Source organism: Vespula pensylvanica, chromosome 1 (genome assembly GCF_014466175.1).
Source record: "Vespula pensylvanica isolate Volc-1 chromosome 1, ASM1446617v1, whole genome shotgun sequence".
In the NCBI taxonomy this organism is placed as follows: Eukaryota; Metazoa; Arthropoda; class Insecta; order Hymenoptera; family Vespidae; genus Vespula; species Vespula pensylvanica.
In genome coordinates this window covers 8831769-8850520 of record NC_057685.1, presented here as the reverse complement: position 1 = coordinate 8850520, position 18752 = coordinate 8831769, and the positions used below count along the sequence as shown (strand labels likewise).

The 18752-nt window shown below is 33.8% G+C and overlaps 2 protein-coding genes across 4 annotated transcripts in view; one reads left to right on the top strand and one right to left on the bottom strand.

The window, feature by feature from the left end:
• Positions 1-8904, top strand: part of LOC122630178 (signal-induced proliferation-associated 1-like protein 2) — a 75957-nt gene extending 67053 nt beyond the window's left edge. For both annotated transcript variants that reach the window (XM_043814397.1, XM_043814388.1), the window contains exons 4-14: positions 122-370; positions 730-1125; positions 1957-2168; positions 2730-2971; positions 3058-3164; positions 3514-3748; positions 4273-4647; positions 5199-5465; positions 5539-7071; positions 7235-7438; positions 7523-8904. In XM_043814397.1, coding sequence (XP_043670332.1) covers positions 122-370; positions 730-1125; positions 1957-2168; positions 2730-2971; positions 3058-3164; positions 3514-3748; positions 4273-4647; positions 5199-5465; positions 5539-7071; positions 7235-7438; positions 7523-7724 — 4022 coding nt within the window. In that variant the 3' untranslated portion in view covers positions 7725-8904. The remainder of the gene's footprint in view (positions 1-121; positions 371-729; positions 1126-1956; positions 2169-2729; positions 2972-3057; positions 3165-3513; positions 3749-4272; positions 4648-5198; positions 5466-5538; positions 7072-7234; positions 7439-7522) is intronic.
• Positions 8905-13598: 4694 nt separating this feature from the next.
• On the bottom strand, positions 13599-18632 carry LOC122630199 (menin). Of its 2 annotated transcripts, XM_043814464.1 has the most exons (5): positions 18452-18632; positions 17770-18350; positions 17264-17574; positions 17048-17187; positions 13599-16927 (listed from the first exon to the last, which is right to left on the bottom strand). In XM_043814464.1, the coding sequence occupies exons 2-5, from the start codon at positions 18332-18334 to the stop codon at positions 16123-16125; spliced, it is 1821 nt and encodes a 606-aa protein (XP_043670399.1). In that variant the 5' UTR covers positions 18335-18350; positions 18452-18632; the 3' UTR covers positions 13599-16122. The 2 variants fall into 2 exon arrangements, with proteins under 2 accessions (XP_043670399.1, XP_043670407.1); XM_043814472.1 differs by lacking the exon at positions 18452-18632 and having other exon boundaries at positions 17770-18444.
• Between the last annotated feature and the right edge of the window lie 120 nt (positions 18633-18752).

Genomic DNA, 18752 nt, shown 5'->3' with positions numbered 1-18752 from the left:
GAAAATTTTAACTTTTATCAAATAATGCAATTAAACGATGAACATAATAAATCTTATTAGCAGGGTATATCGATGACAGTGATATATGGACAATATTAAATAGAGTTTGTTCGCTCAACAGGCAACGACCTTTTGGAATCGTGTCCCTTCTTCCGGAATGAAATTGGCGGTGAAGGGGAACGCGAAGTTGGCCTTACTCGCTGTCCACACGTTAATGGAGTTCATAGGCCAGCATTATCCTATGGTGTCTCGGTTTTGGAACCTTTACCCGGTGAAACATTATGGAAACACACGTGTCCGGTACAAAAACGGCCACTTCCGATCGAAAGCGTCGACGAGGGTGCTCATTATTATCGGAAATATTTCTTAGGTAATTAATTCATTGATTAATCGATCGAAATGATTTCCGTTGAGCTAATTAACGACAACGAACGTTTCTGTTTCCAACCTTTCCTTTTTCAAACCAAATCTTTTTTCGATATCTACAAGAATATTATGTAATGTGAATATTACACTATTATTTACTGACTATATACCGATATAATTATACTATAATAATCGTAAATAATACTTTAAAAACATAGAAAATTTAAGGTATGAAGTAATCATTAATTTTGTGTTGATAAAATGATATAGGACTTAAAAAAATATAGATATGTAAGTGTATGACTAAAGAGTTGACATGTATATACACACGTATATTTAATATATTCTTTTACACATTTTTAGGTCGAGAACATCAAAATTGGTTTGGTATGGACGAACAATTAGGTCCAGTGGCCATCAGTATTCGTAAAGACGTTAGTCAATATCGAATAATCGTAAGAACATCAGAACTATTAACTTTACGTGGTTCTGTGCCTGAAGAAGCACTGGGTATAAGGCCCCAAGGTAGAGTACCAACGAGAGAACTATTGGAGTTGGTCGCACCGGAAGTACAATTAGGCTGTCTCAGACTTGGAACGGCTGCAGCTGAAGAAGCTGTCGCAAGATTGGATGAGCAGGGTCTTTCTAGCAGGTACAAGGTCGGCGTGCTATACTGTAGATCAGGTCAGAGAACGGAGGAAGAGATGTACAATAATCAGCATGCTGGACCAGCGTTTCTCGAATTTCTCGATACAATCGGTAAACATATATTTTTTTAATTTGGTTTTCTTCTAATTAATATTTGACTAGCTATTAATAATGAATTATTATTTGACTAGCTGATTTAATAAGCAAAAATCATGTAGGACTCGTAATCTATTTTTTCGTAATAATTTTTATCCGATTACATGCGAGATAAAAAAATAATCATAAATATTTATACGCTATAAATTTTGTTATCTCGATCAAATATCGTACACGTGAAATTTCGATCTCTGCAAAAAGTTTAGAAACAAAAAGAAAATAAATGGAACGATAGGCGACCCACATAAATTCTCGGAAAAGCTCTCAACAACGAGCAGCACTATCGTTGAGGAAAAAAAAAGTCGGCCACGTGTTCGAAACTCGGACGATGCAAAAAGTTACTCTAGCGCAGGTGTCGTCGACCAGATTTCCAAGAACTTATCGAAACTAAAATGGATCGAATGAAAAGACAGACACGTATCTCTTTAACAGAACATCCTACTTGTTTTAACTTGCAAACCCTTAATTCTTTATAAATTTACAACAAAAAATTATACCATTTATTAAGTAATTTATTAAAATTGAAATAATAACAAAATTTCTTTATCATAATTTGTTTTATAAAATTTAATGAAAAATTATAAAATGTCGCAACTGTTACATTATACATATATATATATATATATGCATATACGTTATAATTCCATAATCCATAAAAAAATAATATATATTTGAAGATTAAAATCCTCGACGTCGTATTAATTGATAATTAATTAAGATTTAAATAAAAATTTATTCGTATTGAATGTATTATATAATATTACATGTAATAACGTACAATAACAGGCCAAAGAATAAGACTGCGAGGATTCGAGGGTTACAAAGCTGGTTTGGATACTCGAACAGACTCAACGGGTACTCACGCGGTAGCTGCGACTCATCGGGGAGCGGAAGTTACGTTTCACGTGTCAACGATGCTACCCTTTACGCCGAATAACCGGCAGCAGCTGTTAAGGAAGAGACACATTGGGAACGACATAGTAACAATAGTCTTTCAGGTAAGAATAAGAAAAGAGAGAGAGAGAGAGAAAGAGAGAAAGAGAGAAATCCAAGATCGAGCATATTGACGAAATTATATATTCAAGTTCTTATATACGAATTGCAGTGCAAAAGCATTGTCCGATCAACAAATGTGAAGGAAACTTAAAAAACTTACATTTTATTTGCACGAAAATAAGCAGAGATTATATAAAGTAGTTACATAAAGTAAAGTTATTTTTATTATATATAGTATATAAAATAATTGATTAATTATAAAAAACATAGTTATTAAAAATTATATAAATTACATAATAATAGTTTAATCTAATTTTTGTCGTTTTTAACATTTGGACATACTAACAATAGTTCATTTTATTTGTTAAATCATAAGTTGCAAAGATTTTTCGAATTTTTTATTAATAACTTTTTAAATTATATTTATATATATATATATATATATATATATATATACATATATATATATCTTTTATTTTTCTTCTTTTTTCCAACTCTTTCACTTTTTTCCCTTCTTCTTTTTCTTCTTCTTCTTATTTCTAATTCTTCGAACGTGTCTTCAGGAACCCGGAGCTCTACCGTTCAGTCCACGGAGAATACGTTCGCAATTTCAGCATGTGTTCATCGTGGTAAAAGCCATTAATCCTTGCACAGACAATACGCAATACAGCGTAGCTGTTTCCAGAAGCAAAGAGGTGCCTATTTTCGGACCACCTGTTCCACCAGGAGCGACCTTTACAAAGGGAAAAGCTTTTGCGGATTTCATTCTAGCGAAAGTGATTAATGCCGAGAATGCAGCACACAGGTAATACAAGAATTTGCTATATACGATTATCGTTTATATCGATATTGTTAAATAGTCCGCGTTAAAATCGTTTGTCTCTATTTTAGATCAGAAAAGTTTGCCACAATGGCGACAAGAACGAGACAGGAATATTTGAAAGATTTGGCGACTAATTATTCTTCTGCCACGGTTGTCGACACTGGTCAAAAGTTTTGTAAGTTGTCTTATATTATAAAATACTTCTTATAAATACACATCTATATTATATAATAATATAATTATATATATATATAATTCCTCAAAAATTAATAAATAATATAATTTGTAATATGACAAAAATATATTTATAAAATAAATTATTAACATAAATATTTAATTATAAATTGTTAATATAAAAACATTTATTTTTTTAAATATGTATTACATTATATCTACAAATGTAATAATAAATATATATATATATAATATTATAAATATTTGTATTATACAAAATGTTTAACAATTACTTCTGTTGTGTAGAAATTAAAAACGTTGTTTCTTATTGCCTTTTTTTCGTTTAATAGCGATGCTGTCCTTCAGCAGTAAAAAGAAGGCAAATGTGAGACCAAGATTATCTTGTGACGCGTCCCAGCGTGGTGCGATTTGTTGGCAGGTCATTCTTGAGGATAGCAATCAAAACACCGATTGCTATCTTGGAATAAGCATTGATACTATCGTACTGATCGAAGAACATTCACGACAAATCGTCTTTGTAACTCCTTGCGTCAGCGTTCTTGGCTGGCATGCTCAGACCAATAGGTGAGTTTAGTTGAAACTTTCTAATAACACAGGAGATGCAATTTTTAATATAATCGAAGAAAACCGCAAAAACTTTTTTTTCTTCTTTTTATTAATCTTTCATAAGACCGTGTAATTTTTAAGCCATAATTTCATATATGTGTATTTATTAATTCATATCCGAAAGGATAATTTATATTTAATTATAAAAAATTTAGTATACCTGTTAGTATGTTATATTAAAAATTTCACATTATGTAATTCCAATTATTTAAACACGAAAGAAACTGATTTATCGAGAGTTACGTAACTAAACTTAACTGAGAGTGTGACGTCATGATTTTTATCTTAAATATAATAACTCGATCGTCAATTATAAACAAAATCAAAATTAACAAAATTAATTGATTTATCTTTCCTTAGTCAAGATTAACGTTATTAGATAAGAAAGAAAAACGAACTATTTTTTGATTTATTAAACAAATCCAATTATTTATCTTTCAAATTTCCATTGTAATATTTGAACTGATGACATTTCTTTGCAGTCTGAGATTGTATTATCATCAAGGCGAGTGTATAACGATCCATGTGCGCGGCGATTACGGTGAACGCGACGAACTAATGGAAATAGTCGCACGATTGCGAGCGGTGACGCAAGGAGCACCAGCATCTGAGCTTTCCCTCAAAAGAAACGGCCTCGGACAATTGGGTTTCCACGTACAACCGGACGGTGTGGTGACTCAGGTCGAAGCTATGGGACTTTCGTGGCAAGCTGGTCTTCGACAGGGCTCGAGACTCGTTGAAATTTGTAAGGTGGCTGTGTCAACGTTGACCCACGATCAGATGATCGATCTTTTAAAAACCAGCGCTCAAGTCACTGTCACTGTTATACCACCCACGAATGATGGCAATCCTAGAAGGTAACTTCTGACGTGTTAATTTTATAATAAATAATATATTATTATATCGTATTCGGTCTAACGAAAAGTTTTTTACAAACATTTTCCAATAAGTAGATAAAATTTTTAACTAATATACATTATATATTATATATTTATATTATATTGATTATTGATTTCTATGTTATAGATGTTAGAGATTACATCTATATAACGTTTACAATTGTCTAATAACTATAAACTATTATTATATCAGAAAATAGTTAGTTTGCTGTTAGAATTTCAGACGAGAATCCTACTTCTATCGTATTAAAAAATATTTATTTTCCAGATAAATAGACCTATCTCGTTAGAACGATATCATGAATTTATAAGTCTTTTTAAAATGACTAATATTTATAATGTAGAATATTAAAAAATAGTTGCGCGCGCGCACGCGTTTATTAATACGTTTTCTAACATTCACCTCTTGCCAATCACGACTTGCCAATTTATCTTTCAACCACAAAATGTTAATAACTTTAAATGTCACGAGGACGAAGTAAATTAATTTTCCTTTTTTACAAACACAGAGGATGCCCGCTACAAAATTGTCAACATCTATCGAACAATTACGAAGGCGATTACGAAAACGTAACCAACCCGGACAACACGCCGACTCAACAAATTGCCATGTCACATCAGAGACGATACGATCGATCTTTTAGCCCACCTAGATCCAGTAACAGTTCAGGATACGGAACAGGTTCGAGTTCTAGATCGTTTAATGATCCTAGATTTCCATTGGAGGGTACAATGACAAGCAGTAGCAGTGGACACAGTAGTACCGATGATCGTTGGTGAGTAAAACGAGAAAAAAAATGATCGATAGATCTTGATCGCAGTTTCCATTTCATATTCTTTGTTTGTTAGGTACGAATTGTTGGAACCACAGGATCAGGATAACAATGGACATCGTACGGATGGCACACCACCACCACCATTACCAGCAAGACAGAATTATCAAGCTCTGACACCTAACAAAGCAATAACGGGACAAAAGAAAGAGAAAGAAAGTCATTACGCGAGTAGCAAGCAATTTACTGAGAATTCGAAACTTCACAATCACGATCACTACGCCAAGGAAAGTGGTTATGTGTCAGCTAAAGTTATCCAAGAAAATGCAAGACACGAGAATTATCAGAGACACCTGGACAACGCTCATCGGAATCAAGATCACGTAACTTCGAATTACGTAAAGCTACAGAAAGAGAAATTCGAGATCAAACAGGAGAATCTTTATGCGTCGCAAAGAGATCTCTTGAAGAACGATTATCAGCATCACTCTACTCATCAGAAACTCAGTGCTTCAAATTCTTTGCCATTGGCTCAGAACGCGAGTTATAGTCTTCCCAAATCTGCCAGCAACAATAATCTCATACGATTCAACGAATTCGATCAGACAAGCTCAAAGTACGAGTACGAAAATAAACCGGATAGAACATCGAAGTACGAGATTCAGGAAGAGAAACTTCTAGACCGAAACACTAACAAATACGATCAGGAAACACGTAATGATATACGTAACGATATACGTAATGAGAAACGTGCCACAATAGGTTACGAGTATTCAGAAGATTCCTATGAAAAAAGGAATAGCAAGTACGACATTGAGATCACAAAATATGATTTAGAAGCCATACAACAGAACAATGATAGAAAACATAATAATAATGACAACAACGATCACAATAGAGAACCAATTAGATACGAGATGCCTCATGAGTTCAAGGTCGGTGAAAAAGTGACCTGTTTGAAAACGACTATGTCTGAACGGCCAGTTCCGCACAAGGTCAACGTCGAGTATAGACAAACAAAGGACTTTGCTACGAGTCTTCCACCGGAAGTTAGGATTCCCGAAAGCAATTGCATCGAAGTGACAACTCTACCTAGCGAAGACGAACTGTCCAATGGTTCAGGAAGTATCTCACCGAGATTAAGAAGAGCGAACAAGCATCGAGCTGGTAATTTAACACCTTCGAGTGGCAGTTCGAGAAATCAAAGTCCTCGTCCGAAGCCAGGTGTCAGAAATTCTCATCGAAATTCAGCCAATCTCACGTCGAGTACTTTGCAGGAGGATCTGATGAAATTAATCAATCCTGATTACATAGCCGATGACAATCAGCTAACGAATAATAATATATCGAATAACATTATGAGCGCCAATCAAAACTCTAATAAGATAAATAACAATATGCTGGAGATTCAAAACAGATGTAGATCCAGAGAAAATCTTTGCGGTAATAGTACTTCGACGTTAAGCGTTTTACCTGCTAATGGACAAGACAATGGTAATAATGGTTCCGAAGTTATTTTGACGATGGCTAGACCAGCCACTGTTATATCTAATGCTAGCACAGCGTCTAGTCCAGCACCAAGCGAAAACAAATTGTCCAAGGAAGAGAGGTACGATAGAATTACCTCTTAGATCATCTTAAAGAAATGTTAATCTTAGTTTAAATATAAAATGAAACGTTCGATAGACACGTATTCTAATCTTATCAAAATAACTAAATTATTTTAACATTTAATCTATTCTATAAGAACAAATTATATTATCCGTTTATAGATTATCACCACGCGTTACTAAATCACCGCACTCGATGTCGAAACCTACCAACAATTTAACATCCACCAAGGACGCGAAGACACACGTGGACGGCGACGTAGATTGTTGGCAGAATCATCATATAGATTCAAACAATAAAACGTCGAAGCAGCATCCTCAGGAATGGACCGATGATAGGATCATTGATGGCTGTAATACCATTGCGTGAGTATACGATCGTCATTTAATGATCATAAAAAATGATATCTTGTAAAGAGAAAACAAATGGGATTTCTTGAATTTTTACAGAAATTCTGTCTCTGATTTGCAATCTCATCTCTCGACTCTCGAGCTGAGAGTAGCCAGGGAAACACGACGTCGTCTCTCTTTAGAAGACGAAGTTCGTCGTTTGAGAGACGAAAATCGACGCTTGCAGGACGAAAGCCATGCTGCTGCTCAACAACTTCGTCGCTTCACCGAGTGGTTTTTTCAAACGATAGATCATCAGTAAAAAAAAAAAAAGAAAGAAAGAAAGAAAGAAAAAAATCAAAACGTCTAATTATACACGATTTTTCGCAGATACAATTAACAGCCGAGGATCTTCCGAATCTCGTTAGATCGAGACAAAATCGGATCTAGAGACAAAACGTCACGTATTCGATGAAATTTTCTTTCTCTCGATATATCCGTGTTGTTTTCATATTATAATCGTTAAGCTCGATTTAAAAAGAGCATAATAATCGATCATAAGTGCAGTATTAATGTCGAGGATTGTCCTATTTGGAGAATCTACGTCGATGTTCGAAACCTCTTTATTTAGTACATACATATATATATATATATATATATATACATATACATATATACACAAACACATAGACGTATATATAATATACACACGTGTTAAGGATAAAAAATATTTCAACGTGCACGTTCGAAAAAAAAAAAAAAACTAGATCAGGGAGAAGAAGCATCTTTTGAATATAGTGTCAGAAGAATTTCCCACCTGCATGTACCATATTAGATTCGTTAGATTAACTTAGTAAATATAAGATACGTTACCACCATACTGTACTTTGAGAAGATATTGCAGAGTATGTTCTTAATATGTCTAGCTAAAAAGGAATATTATATTAGAAAGGATTAAAAGGAGTAGGAGAGAAAGAAAAAACAGAAATAAAAACGTTCGGCAAAAATTTCAAATAAAGAAGAAGAAGAAGAAGAAGAAGAAGAAGAAGAAGAAGAAGAAGAAGAAGAATAGAGTGCGTTGATTAAAAGTGGTAAGTACTTTTATTTGAAGACGCACGCTAAACAAACATTATCGTAAAACACGTAAGAGTATAAAAGGCGACCAAAAGACCAAATATTCCTAGTGTACTAAGGATTTACCGTATAATGCAACTGTAATTTATTACATATTTTATATACCCTTACATTTTAACATAAAACATGTATTCAGTAAACACGCAAACTAAAGAGAAAGTAATCATCATCGAGTGGAATGTTACGAGATCATTCCGAACTTATCGAGAATCTTTTCTTTTTTTTTTTTGTTTCCTGTGTGATCATTCTATAACCATCGCGATTAGATGAACGATCTTATGATACGATTTCTTTGTAATGTACGGAGACGAGGTTCGTCGAAAAAAATAATCTATAAGTCAACGAATAAAAATCAATACGTATTCGAAGGAACAGTCTTTTCTTTAGTTTTTCCAAGATAAAGAAAGATACACACACACACACACACACACACACACATTACACACAATTATAACGATATCATGATTTCTTAGGCACTTACGATAACTTGATAGAACGAGATCATAAATAGAAATTTAAGAATTTTAAGCGTCAATAAATTATAATAATAATAATTAGTTAAATACCTTTTTTTCGTTAAACAAGCAAGATCATCTTGTTCCTTTTTTGAACGGAACCATTGTGTTACAGTAATAACGTAAAGTATGGCAAAAGAAATTCCATGAGTACAGACAATGTTTTATATATATAATAAAAAGAAGACAAAAGGGAAAAGGACGAGGAAAAAAGCTAAAAAGAAACGATTACCTGTAGGCACAGCAGAATTAGAATAAAATAGTTTATTGTAATCCACAGAAAAAAACAAGACATTTCTACGATGCCTTTTAAAACTCACTGTTCTGTCAGTCAACAATAGCTGCGTTTACATTTTTCTGGTTCGTCCTGTACGTGTGTACCAACACGGAATATCGAGGTGAGTAGTATAATATCATATTATATTAATAATGTGTACTCTTCTCTCTTTTTTCTTTTTCTTTTGATCTTATCATTTTCATCTTATCATTTGCAGATGACACTCTTAAAGATAACATTTATTAATTTTTATCGACGATCGTAAAATCATCTTAAGAGAGAAAGAGAAAGAGAAGGAGATGAGAGAGAGAAAGAGAGATAGATAGATAAAGAGAGAGAGAGAGAGAGAGAGAGAAAATTAGAAAAGTCATTCTCGCGCGATATTCCGATTCGATGACGATAAATATTAAATCTTTAAACATGGAGGAGAGACAATATAATAATTATTTCGGTCTCCTTTATCCCCGCGTTTTATTTTGTTATTGTTACTTTTATTTTACTTTTTTTTTTCCTTATCTCTTCCCCCTCGATTTTCAGAATATACAAGATATATGTTGCGATTTTCGACAAGTCAAACGTAAAAATGCTTTCTCGAATTATTTATATCTAATGCGATTAGTGAGCACGCAAAATACTGTTTCCAATATTAATACCTAATTCGAGCTTTGTTCGTATGCTTTAAACGTTTTCGTTTCCTTATAAATATATATATATATTTATTTTTTTATAAATATATATATATACATATATATATTTATTGTTTCGTTTCTTTCGTTTTTTATTAGACTTATGAATTTCAGTATTTTCCTTCGAATCAGTATCTCGCACACCACCTTTCCCATCTGTTTTTTATACTTTAAATATCGCCAATATATTTGATACATTTCAAATAAATCCGTTCGAAGGCGTTAACGAAATCTTTTACAATCTTCTTTTTTCTTTTTAAGTACATGCGAAAGTGTATGTGTAACGTGTATGTGTGCGCGTGTGTCTGTTACGTATTTCTTTCTCTTTTTTTCTTTACATATCTATATGCGTTCGCCAAGTATGGTCAGATAATACGTATAATCGTGTTTTGGACTTAATTTTACTACAATAGCATTTTTTTTTTTTTTAATACATACATGTATATATATATATATTTATATTTATATATATCTTGTTAATACATTCCCGTGGAAGTGGACGATAATCTTTCATCGGTTAATAAACTTCTACGTTGAGAGTTAATAATCGTCGACAGCGAATATCTCTTGGAACTGGGATACATTTCTCTTTTCAAATTCCTTCTTTTTTATATATATATATATGTATATATATAATATTCGGAGCAAAAATATTCGTAGGCTCTGTCGACGTTGGAATTGCATAACGTTCTTTTTCATTTACAATTCGATAAGACTGACTGATATTTATATAATTAAATAAGAAAAAATAGAGTACAATATAGCTGAGAAACATAACGAGATAAGAGTTCTTATGCAGGAAGCCTTAGAGACGACTAATCTCTCTTCTTCTTCTTCTTCTTCTTAATCTTCTTCTTATTTTGTTCTTCATTTTGTTAATGCATAAATCTATCCGAGTCCTCGAGATCACGCACAATTGCATAATAAAAAATTACTCATTGTCGACTGATCGAGCACGGTGATCCAACACAACAACGATGGATGGACCAGCCCGATATATTGCTTTAACCCTCTATAACTAATTAGAATGCAAATTATTTAAGAGCACCGTTGGCAAACGTTCAATATTGTATACATATAAATGATCGATGTCAATATTAATAATTGCATGTTTCATCAATAAGGAAATGTTTCGTTGCATTTTCGTCTGTTACAACAGTTTAATAATTAGTTTAACAAACAGTTTAATAATTGTAGAATAAGATCTGAGAATAAAAAAAAAAAAAACAAATAAAAACAAAAAAGAGAAAAGAAAGAAAAAAGAAAGGAAGCAAAATACAATACAGACACATTATCACAGTGTGTTATAGAGGGTTAAATAAATCTTGATATTTTTGTGCGCTAAAAAATAATGGCGGAGGTGTTGGAGTAACCTGCAGTGTTAAAACGAAAAACTATATCGCTGAGAAATTTCGTACGATACGTATATGTATGTATGTACAACCAACAACTATAGACGCGTTCGAAGTATATAATCGTTTCGTTATGGCACTACTATGGTAGGTAAAATTTCGTCTACGATAGCGGATACTCGATCGTGCGATGTGAATTGTTCTTTTATATCTGTTTCTTCTTCTTTTTTTTTGTTTTTTCTTTTTTTTTAAATTATTATTTATTTTATCTTTTTCTTCATACGGACGATGGATGGAGAGCGATCACTCCTCGGACTTTTCTCTTTTTTATTATTTGTTTTTTTTTTTATTTTTTCTTCGTTTTTTTTCCTTTTTTTTCTTTTCTTCCTTTTTTTTTTTAGTGCACATGGCAAACCTACCTTACGAACTATGACTCGAAGTCAAGATAAAACTTAAAGGCAAGACAGCATCGTGAACGTGTGTGTGTGCAGTTTGAAAAAGATTAGATAGAGATAGATAAAGATTAGACAAAGATCGACATTGGAAAATGATCTATCTTGTGTTCATCGTAATAATATTGCAATACATACGGAATAAGATAATAAATCGTTGCGTGAAAAATACAAAGAGATAGATAGATAGAGAGAGAAAGAGAGAGAGAGAGAGAGAGAGAGAGAGAGAGAGAGAGAGAGAGAGAGAGAGAAATAGAGATTAATTCTAGCATGTTTTATAGTGTTGTGTATGTAAATAGTGTGTTCTTTTTTCATGTGTTAGTGATTATTTTGTTTTCCTTAGTTTCAAATAACACATTTTCAAAAGGCTTTGTTACTGTTTTCTCCGAACGAGAATCGAAAATTAAGAGCACTACGGGAAAATGAATTAGTCCGTGACTATTTTTCATTTCTCTTTTCTTTCGAGAGAGCGAGAAGACGATGATTGAAGATCTCTTTCTTCTTTTTTTTCCCTAATTTTTCTTTTTCATTTATAATCCATCCTTCGTGCGCGTACTATCAAGGACACCCCTTCATATCGTTTCTTTCCTCGAGATTGGTAATTGAGCGAATAATATTAATTTATCTGTAATCGAAATGCTCGATAAAATACATATAATAGTTTTACAAACATTTACGAATTTTTCTTAAGAATTAATTTATCAATAAATCATTATCATCATCATCATCATCATGATCCTCATTATCATTATCATCATCATCATCATCATTATCATCATCATCATCATCATTATTATCATCGTAATCATCATCATCATCATCATCATCATCATCATCATCATCATCATCATCATCATCATCATCATCATTATTATTATCATTCAATGCTGATTTGCGCATCGCAACGAAAACATTCGCGAGCGATTTTTTCTTCTTTTCCAAATTTTTCTTTTTTTTTTTTTAACGCACAACTCCAATTTACATACATCAATAAGAAAACGTCGCGCAATGATCATCTGACTCTACGTTCAAATATTACCAATAATAAGATGAGAAGAGGACAATTCCGCGCCCCCGCTAATATAAAAATACTGTTCTGTTGCACCATAATTCTTCTCTTACTATTCCTATAATTATGCATAATAATCCCTGTAGTCTTTAAAACCGCTCCTTTTATATCATCGAGAGAAAAAAAAATAAAAATAAAAAATACTGGATACGCATACGCATCATTAGCAAACGGCGCAGAGAAGATTTACAATTCGTTTATCATATCTCTCTTCTTTCTTTTTTTTTATCTCTTTTTTTTCATCATTTTTCTCCTCCTTCTTCCTCATTTTTTATTTTCGACGAAAGAGATTCTACGATTAAACGAATTTTACGCGATTTATAAAAAATACAATTCATCGATAGTTTCGAGATAAAACGAATAATATTTTTTTTCTTTTCTTTTTTTTTTTTTTTTGTTTTTCTTTGATTGCTGACAAAGAGAGTGAAAAATTCAAACTTGCATTGGCCAATTAAGTCATATATATATACATATACATATATATGTGTATATATATATGTATGTATATATGTATATATACATATATGTATACATATATAAAGAAAACAAAAAGAAATTGAAAGAAAAAAGCGATCACTCTCTCGTACACGCATATACATACATAACATATTCATATACATATACGAGCGTGCGATGACTATACGTATGAATTTTTTTTTTTTAACTCGTAACGCGCACGTTACTCTCCATTGCGATTTTTCTTATTTTTTTTTCTTTTTTACTATTATTATTATTTTTTTTATTTTGTTTTATTTTTGTTAACTTTCGATAAACGCTAGGAGAAATGCGTCGATACAATGTCAGAAAAAAACATGCCGCTGATTCTGACGTGCCTCGCCTGCTAAAAAGGAACGATCATGGATTATGCGGCGAGAATGATAAATATATACATATATACGTATATGTAATGCGTTCCATTGTGAAAAGAAGAAATAATAAGAGAAAGATATATATAAAAAAAAAATACATATATATATATATATACTCGAAAAGATCGATTTTAGCTGCAGCAAGCACGGCAGACGGTCGACGGCCGACATAATTGATATCACGTCGAATATCGATATCTCATTATTTCCGCAATAATTACATTATGTAATCGTTCCTAATTATTTCATTAATTATGAGCTTGTTGCTTCTTTTTTTTTTTCTTATCTCGTTTTAATAGATCAGCGCGACGCAAAGAGAATTTCCCTTTTCTCGACGAGGGAGAATAAATTCTGCAATTGTCAGGCTGCCTGTTAGTTATTACGATTATTAATTGTATAATTATATATATATATATTTATATTTATATATATATTTATATATAGTATATATTCAGCATCACAGTAAGATAGCGCCTTTCATTATTAAGTGATCGTCGATCTTCTCGGACCATTTATATTCATCCTGTCAACAACGTACTCTACAACAACCCGTCTAAACATTGTCAAATAATTCTTATTCATTTCTGCTTCTTTTTTCCCCCTTTCTTTCTTCCTTTTCCTTTTCTTAACATCAAAGTCGATGCGATTTATTTACGTACTTGGATATCCGCAATATCCATCAAGATTCGAGGTAATTAGGATAGGAGCAACTAATAATATAGTACTGTTAGGAAGGTACTGTGTTCGATAAAATGATTCGGGTCATACCTCTATGACCGTTGTATTGCGCGTTTAAAAAAAAAAAAAAAAAAAAAAAAAAAGAAACAAAGAAACGCATAACGTTAGTACTACGGAAAAATCAATGTCGATAGATATAAAAATAATAGTAATAATAATAGTAATAATAATAATAATTAATAATATGAAAAAAAAGAGATGAAAAATAAAACGTTAAAATAATAAAAAATCGTCAGCTGCGAGAAGCTGCCGGGAAATACAATTAGACTTGCGACGACGAGCGTGCGAATACATGACATTCGTAGAACGCAACGAAAAGTAAAGATTTTAGAAAGAAAAAGTATCATTGAACATTCATCGTTTGGAAATTCTGTCGCAAGTTTTTTAAATTTGTCCGTAATTAAAAGATATTTCGCCATCTGACACGACGAATAATCGAACGTCAAATCATAGAATAGCGCACCGTGTCTATGTTCTTCCTATCCTATCGAAAAATAGCCAAACAGAGTACTACGAATAGGTACTTATAATTACTTCTGAAAATAAATAGTTATAAAAATAAGCGAACATTTTATGCTTAAAATACCTTAGGTAAAACTTAATTAGTTTGCACCACGTACAGAGTGGAATGTGTGGTTTTTCTTACTAGACCATAGAAGCGTAATTCTAACAAAAGTTTTAACTACCATTTAAAAAACATTAACGACAACTTGTCAATTGTAATCATTCATAGTGCAATAGCTTCAATAGAAAAAACGTGAATCAATAAATAATAGTGCAACAAGAAAGTTAGACATATGAGAAACGACGAATACCGAATATCGATCGATTCGCGCCTCGATAAATCATTATTATGTCGTTAATAGAATAAATAATCGTACTGAAGGGAAAAATCTGAGTGTACTATAATAATAGAATTAGGTACGATATTCGATTCATTTTTTTTTCTCCACCGTGCGATAAGGAAAGATATCTTTTCTTTTTCTTTTTGTTGTTGTTTGTTTGTTTGTTTGTTTGTTTGTTTGTTTTTCTTTTCTTTCTTTCTTTTTTTCTTTTTTTAAACACCGTGGAAGAATGAAAGAATACACGCCTCTAAGGCGTGTAAAATACCTTCATTTTTCTTTTTCTTTTTCTTTTCTTTTCTTTTCTTTTCACGAAGACGCGAAAACTCAAGTACTCGCAATTATCGGTATTTAACTTAAATAAGGGGGTGGGATGGGGGGAGAACTTTTTTGTACTTTTCTATAAATTTTGTTCATATCTACTATACCTATCTCTAAAACGACAAAGTTCCCATCGTCTCGGCATTAAATGAGAGAATGTAAAAATCAAGCAGCACAAAATTCATCACGATTTTTCTCCTTCGAAAAATAATCAACTCCGAGAATTCACTTCGAAAAAATACAAGGAAACTGTGAGAGCGAAGACTTTTCCTTCTGATTTGTGTTTCTTTTGTTTTTTTCTTTCTTTCTTGCTTTTCTTTCATTTCGACGGCAAGTACAGACCACCGTTGTGTATCTTTAATCACGTTTCCCGTTACTCCTCGTCGTTTATAAAAGACGAGACATAGAACGGGTTAACGTGTTTCAATACTTAACCAGACCAAAACGGTGGTCAAAGATTTTATACTATTCGCGCCGCGTCCTCTTCGGACGCTGATTGACTCCTACTTCGTCGCTACCGCGTGACTTCTTACCTATTTGTACCTGACTTTGTGCGGTTAATTGCAACGAAATAGCATGCGTATTTAACTTCTCGGCTAGAAGAAGATCCTTGAGGCCCTTCATTTTCTGACTGTACAAAGTTATTCTTGGCCTCTCATTTTCAGAATCGACTTCCTCCTCAGGATCTAGGCTTTCCTGAGATGTTGACGGTGCTGGAGGTAAGGCATTCTCGGGAGGAGCGACGAATGGTTCCCCACCACCTTGCAGCAAATAATCCCTGTTAAGGATTTTTTCACTGCAGGCAGCTGTTAACGCTTGAATACTGGGATGCATCGGTGCTGGATTAGCCGGTACTTTAGACTCCAAACTTTTGATTAAATCGCGTGCTGCATTGCCCCTCTCCTTCGTTTTACAATAATTATTATTATTATTGTTAAGAGTCTCCTCGGGACTCGTTTCCCTCTTCTGCATTTTTTCTTCCTCTTGCTTCGTTTCCATATCGTAACATTCGATGACAACCTGAGCACGGATCGAAGCATCGAATTTAGAGATTGTATTCACTAACGGTCGTGCCCAACCTATGTGCAGGACAGGAGTATTTGCTCCTTCTTCCCATTGACAGATACTGTCGTAAAATCTTAGGAGATACACGAAACACCGTGGCTGTCGTAACAGTCGTTCGTCGGCCCTTACCGTGTGCGGTATCAATTCGTTGGCAATTTCCAATAATTCCTTATATATTTCTCCATCGTCCCGCGAATAATCGTATCTGTCGCACATTAATTAACATTAACAAAGTGTCGAAGGAAAAAATCTGCTTTTAAATGTATATGTGTATATATATATATATACACACCTGAGGAAAACTCTCAAGATAATAAAAACTTACTTTCTCAATACGTCTGCAGCGTCTGACCAAGACGCCAAAGCATTAGCGTGTAATCCATGTCTATAAAGATAACCACCTTGATAAGTATATGGATAAACGTGTGCATTGCCGTAATATTTTCTTGCACATCTTACGGCTTCCTAAAATAATGAAATACGATGATATTTCTCCTCGCATGCTTTATTCTGACATTATTTTATAAAATTCTAAACTAACCTGAAACAAATCTATTGCAGGAGGTCTTCCTGGTGTTGGCGCAGCTTCTTCTAAATCACCCAAATTACCAAGCGCCATAGGATATTTGGCAAGATGACCCAAATCGTAAAGTAACCATAATAATTCTTGTTGAAGTAACGCTACTTCTGCCGCATCTGCTGTTGCGCTCAGACTAGGATTTATAGCAGATACTATTGTGGCAACTTCCATAGCACGAGAACATACAACCGCCTGACCATTTACGTACAACCACGATCGAGAAGCTACACCAGGTTCAACGGGTTGCCCACGTTTATCCTCGTTTCCCTTCCCTAATATTAAAAGTAGCATGCTTGAAAATTTTGATGTGGCATTCTTTGAATAACTTGTAGCACACACATCAAAACGGTTTATCAATTTCTTATTCAGTTCTTTGAACTGAGCTCAGAGATAATTGGAATGAAATACTACTATGACCAGACAAAAGATTTTACAAAGAAGACATAAACGTATTACAAAAAGCATACCGTGCCATGTAACCTCTGCAGTTTCAGAACCATGCTCTCCATATACGACCCATGCGTGATCCTCTGACATAGCAAGATGCACATCTTTAAATCCTAACACTTGACAACCAGCGACTACTGCGTAAGCAACTCCAAAACAATCCAATTTATTTGCGGTAAGATAACTGTAGAGGCTCTGTAGATGAGCTCGATCCTTGTAGTAGCTTCTCGTAAGCGAGTTCCATATAACGTCGGAGACTTTCTTGATGAGTTCACGCGTAGCGTATTTGGTGTCGTAAACCGTGAGATCGACAGCTCCTTTGATAACAGCGTGAAACTTAGTATATAATGCTTCGGCTATATGATATTCGACGGCCGGCAATTTAGGCTCGTCGTAAACAGTGCTCTCCTGCGACGTAAATGTTCGGTTACAGGTTAGGGAATTCTCAACAGCTCCGACGAGAATCGAAAGTAGCGCGAGGTCCGGCTCCGAGCTATTTTCCAGTTGATTTTGGAAGATCTGGACGATCGAGGAGATGCTCTGGATCGGGAAGAGTGCTTTATCCTCTTCTCGAAAACCCGCCATGTCGCAACTGGCAGGCCTGTAGAGACACGGGATCGTAGATGTATAACGCTTCAAAGCACGAGTGTCATCTCGCTTTCAAAGATTTCTTGACAGAAACTATCCTTGAATTCGACCTACCTTCTGACCCCTTTTACCGTCGACCAACGGCACACGCTAATCGCCTTTGATTTTCCCGTTGTACTACGAAAATTTTCACATTTCCGTACGAGAAAAACCGCAACACTATGTTCCGGCGGCGCGCCGCCACTAGGAGTGTTTCCACTGTTCCTTCAAGAAACCGACCTTCGGTCGCGTTTTCTTGCGTATAATATACGATTCAACCTTTACGTGCCTTTCCTTAAAGAATCACAAAAGTATTTTCGATATAAAATATCTTTGTAACTTCCTTCGTATTCGATTGGTCGTTTGTATTAGAACG

Bases quoted from the DNA above. Each gene is read 5' to 3' on its own strand.
- LOC122630199 (XM_043814464.1), bottom strand. From the start codon at position 18,334: ATGGCGGGTTTTCGAGAAGAGGATAAAGCACTCTTCCCGATCCAGAGC. The intron at 17,575-17,769 runs GTATGCTTTTTG...TTTTAATATTAG, and splicing joins TGCAGAGGTTACATGGCACG to GGAAGGGAAACGAGGATAAA. The intron at 16,928-17,047 runs GTAAGTTTTTAT...AATGTGCGACAG, and splicing joins GCTGCAGACGTATTGAGAAA to ATACGATTATTCGCGGGACG.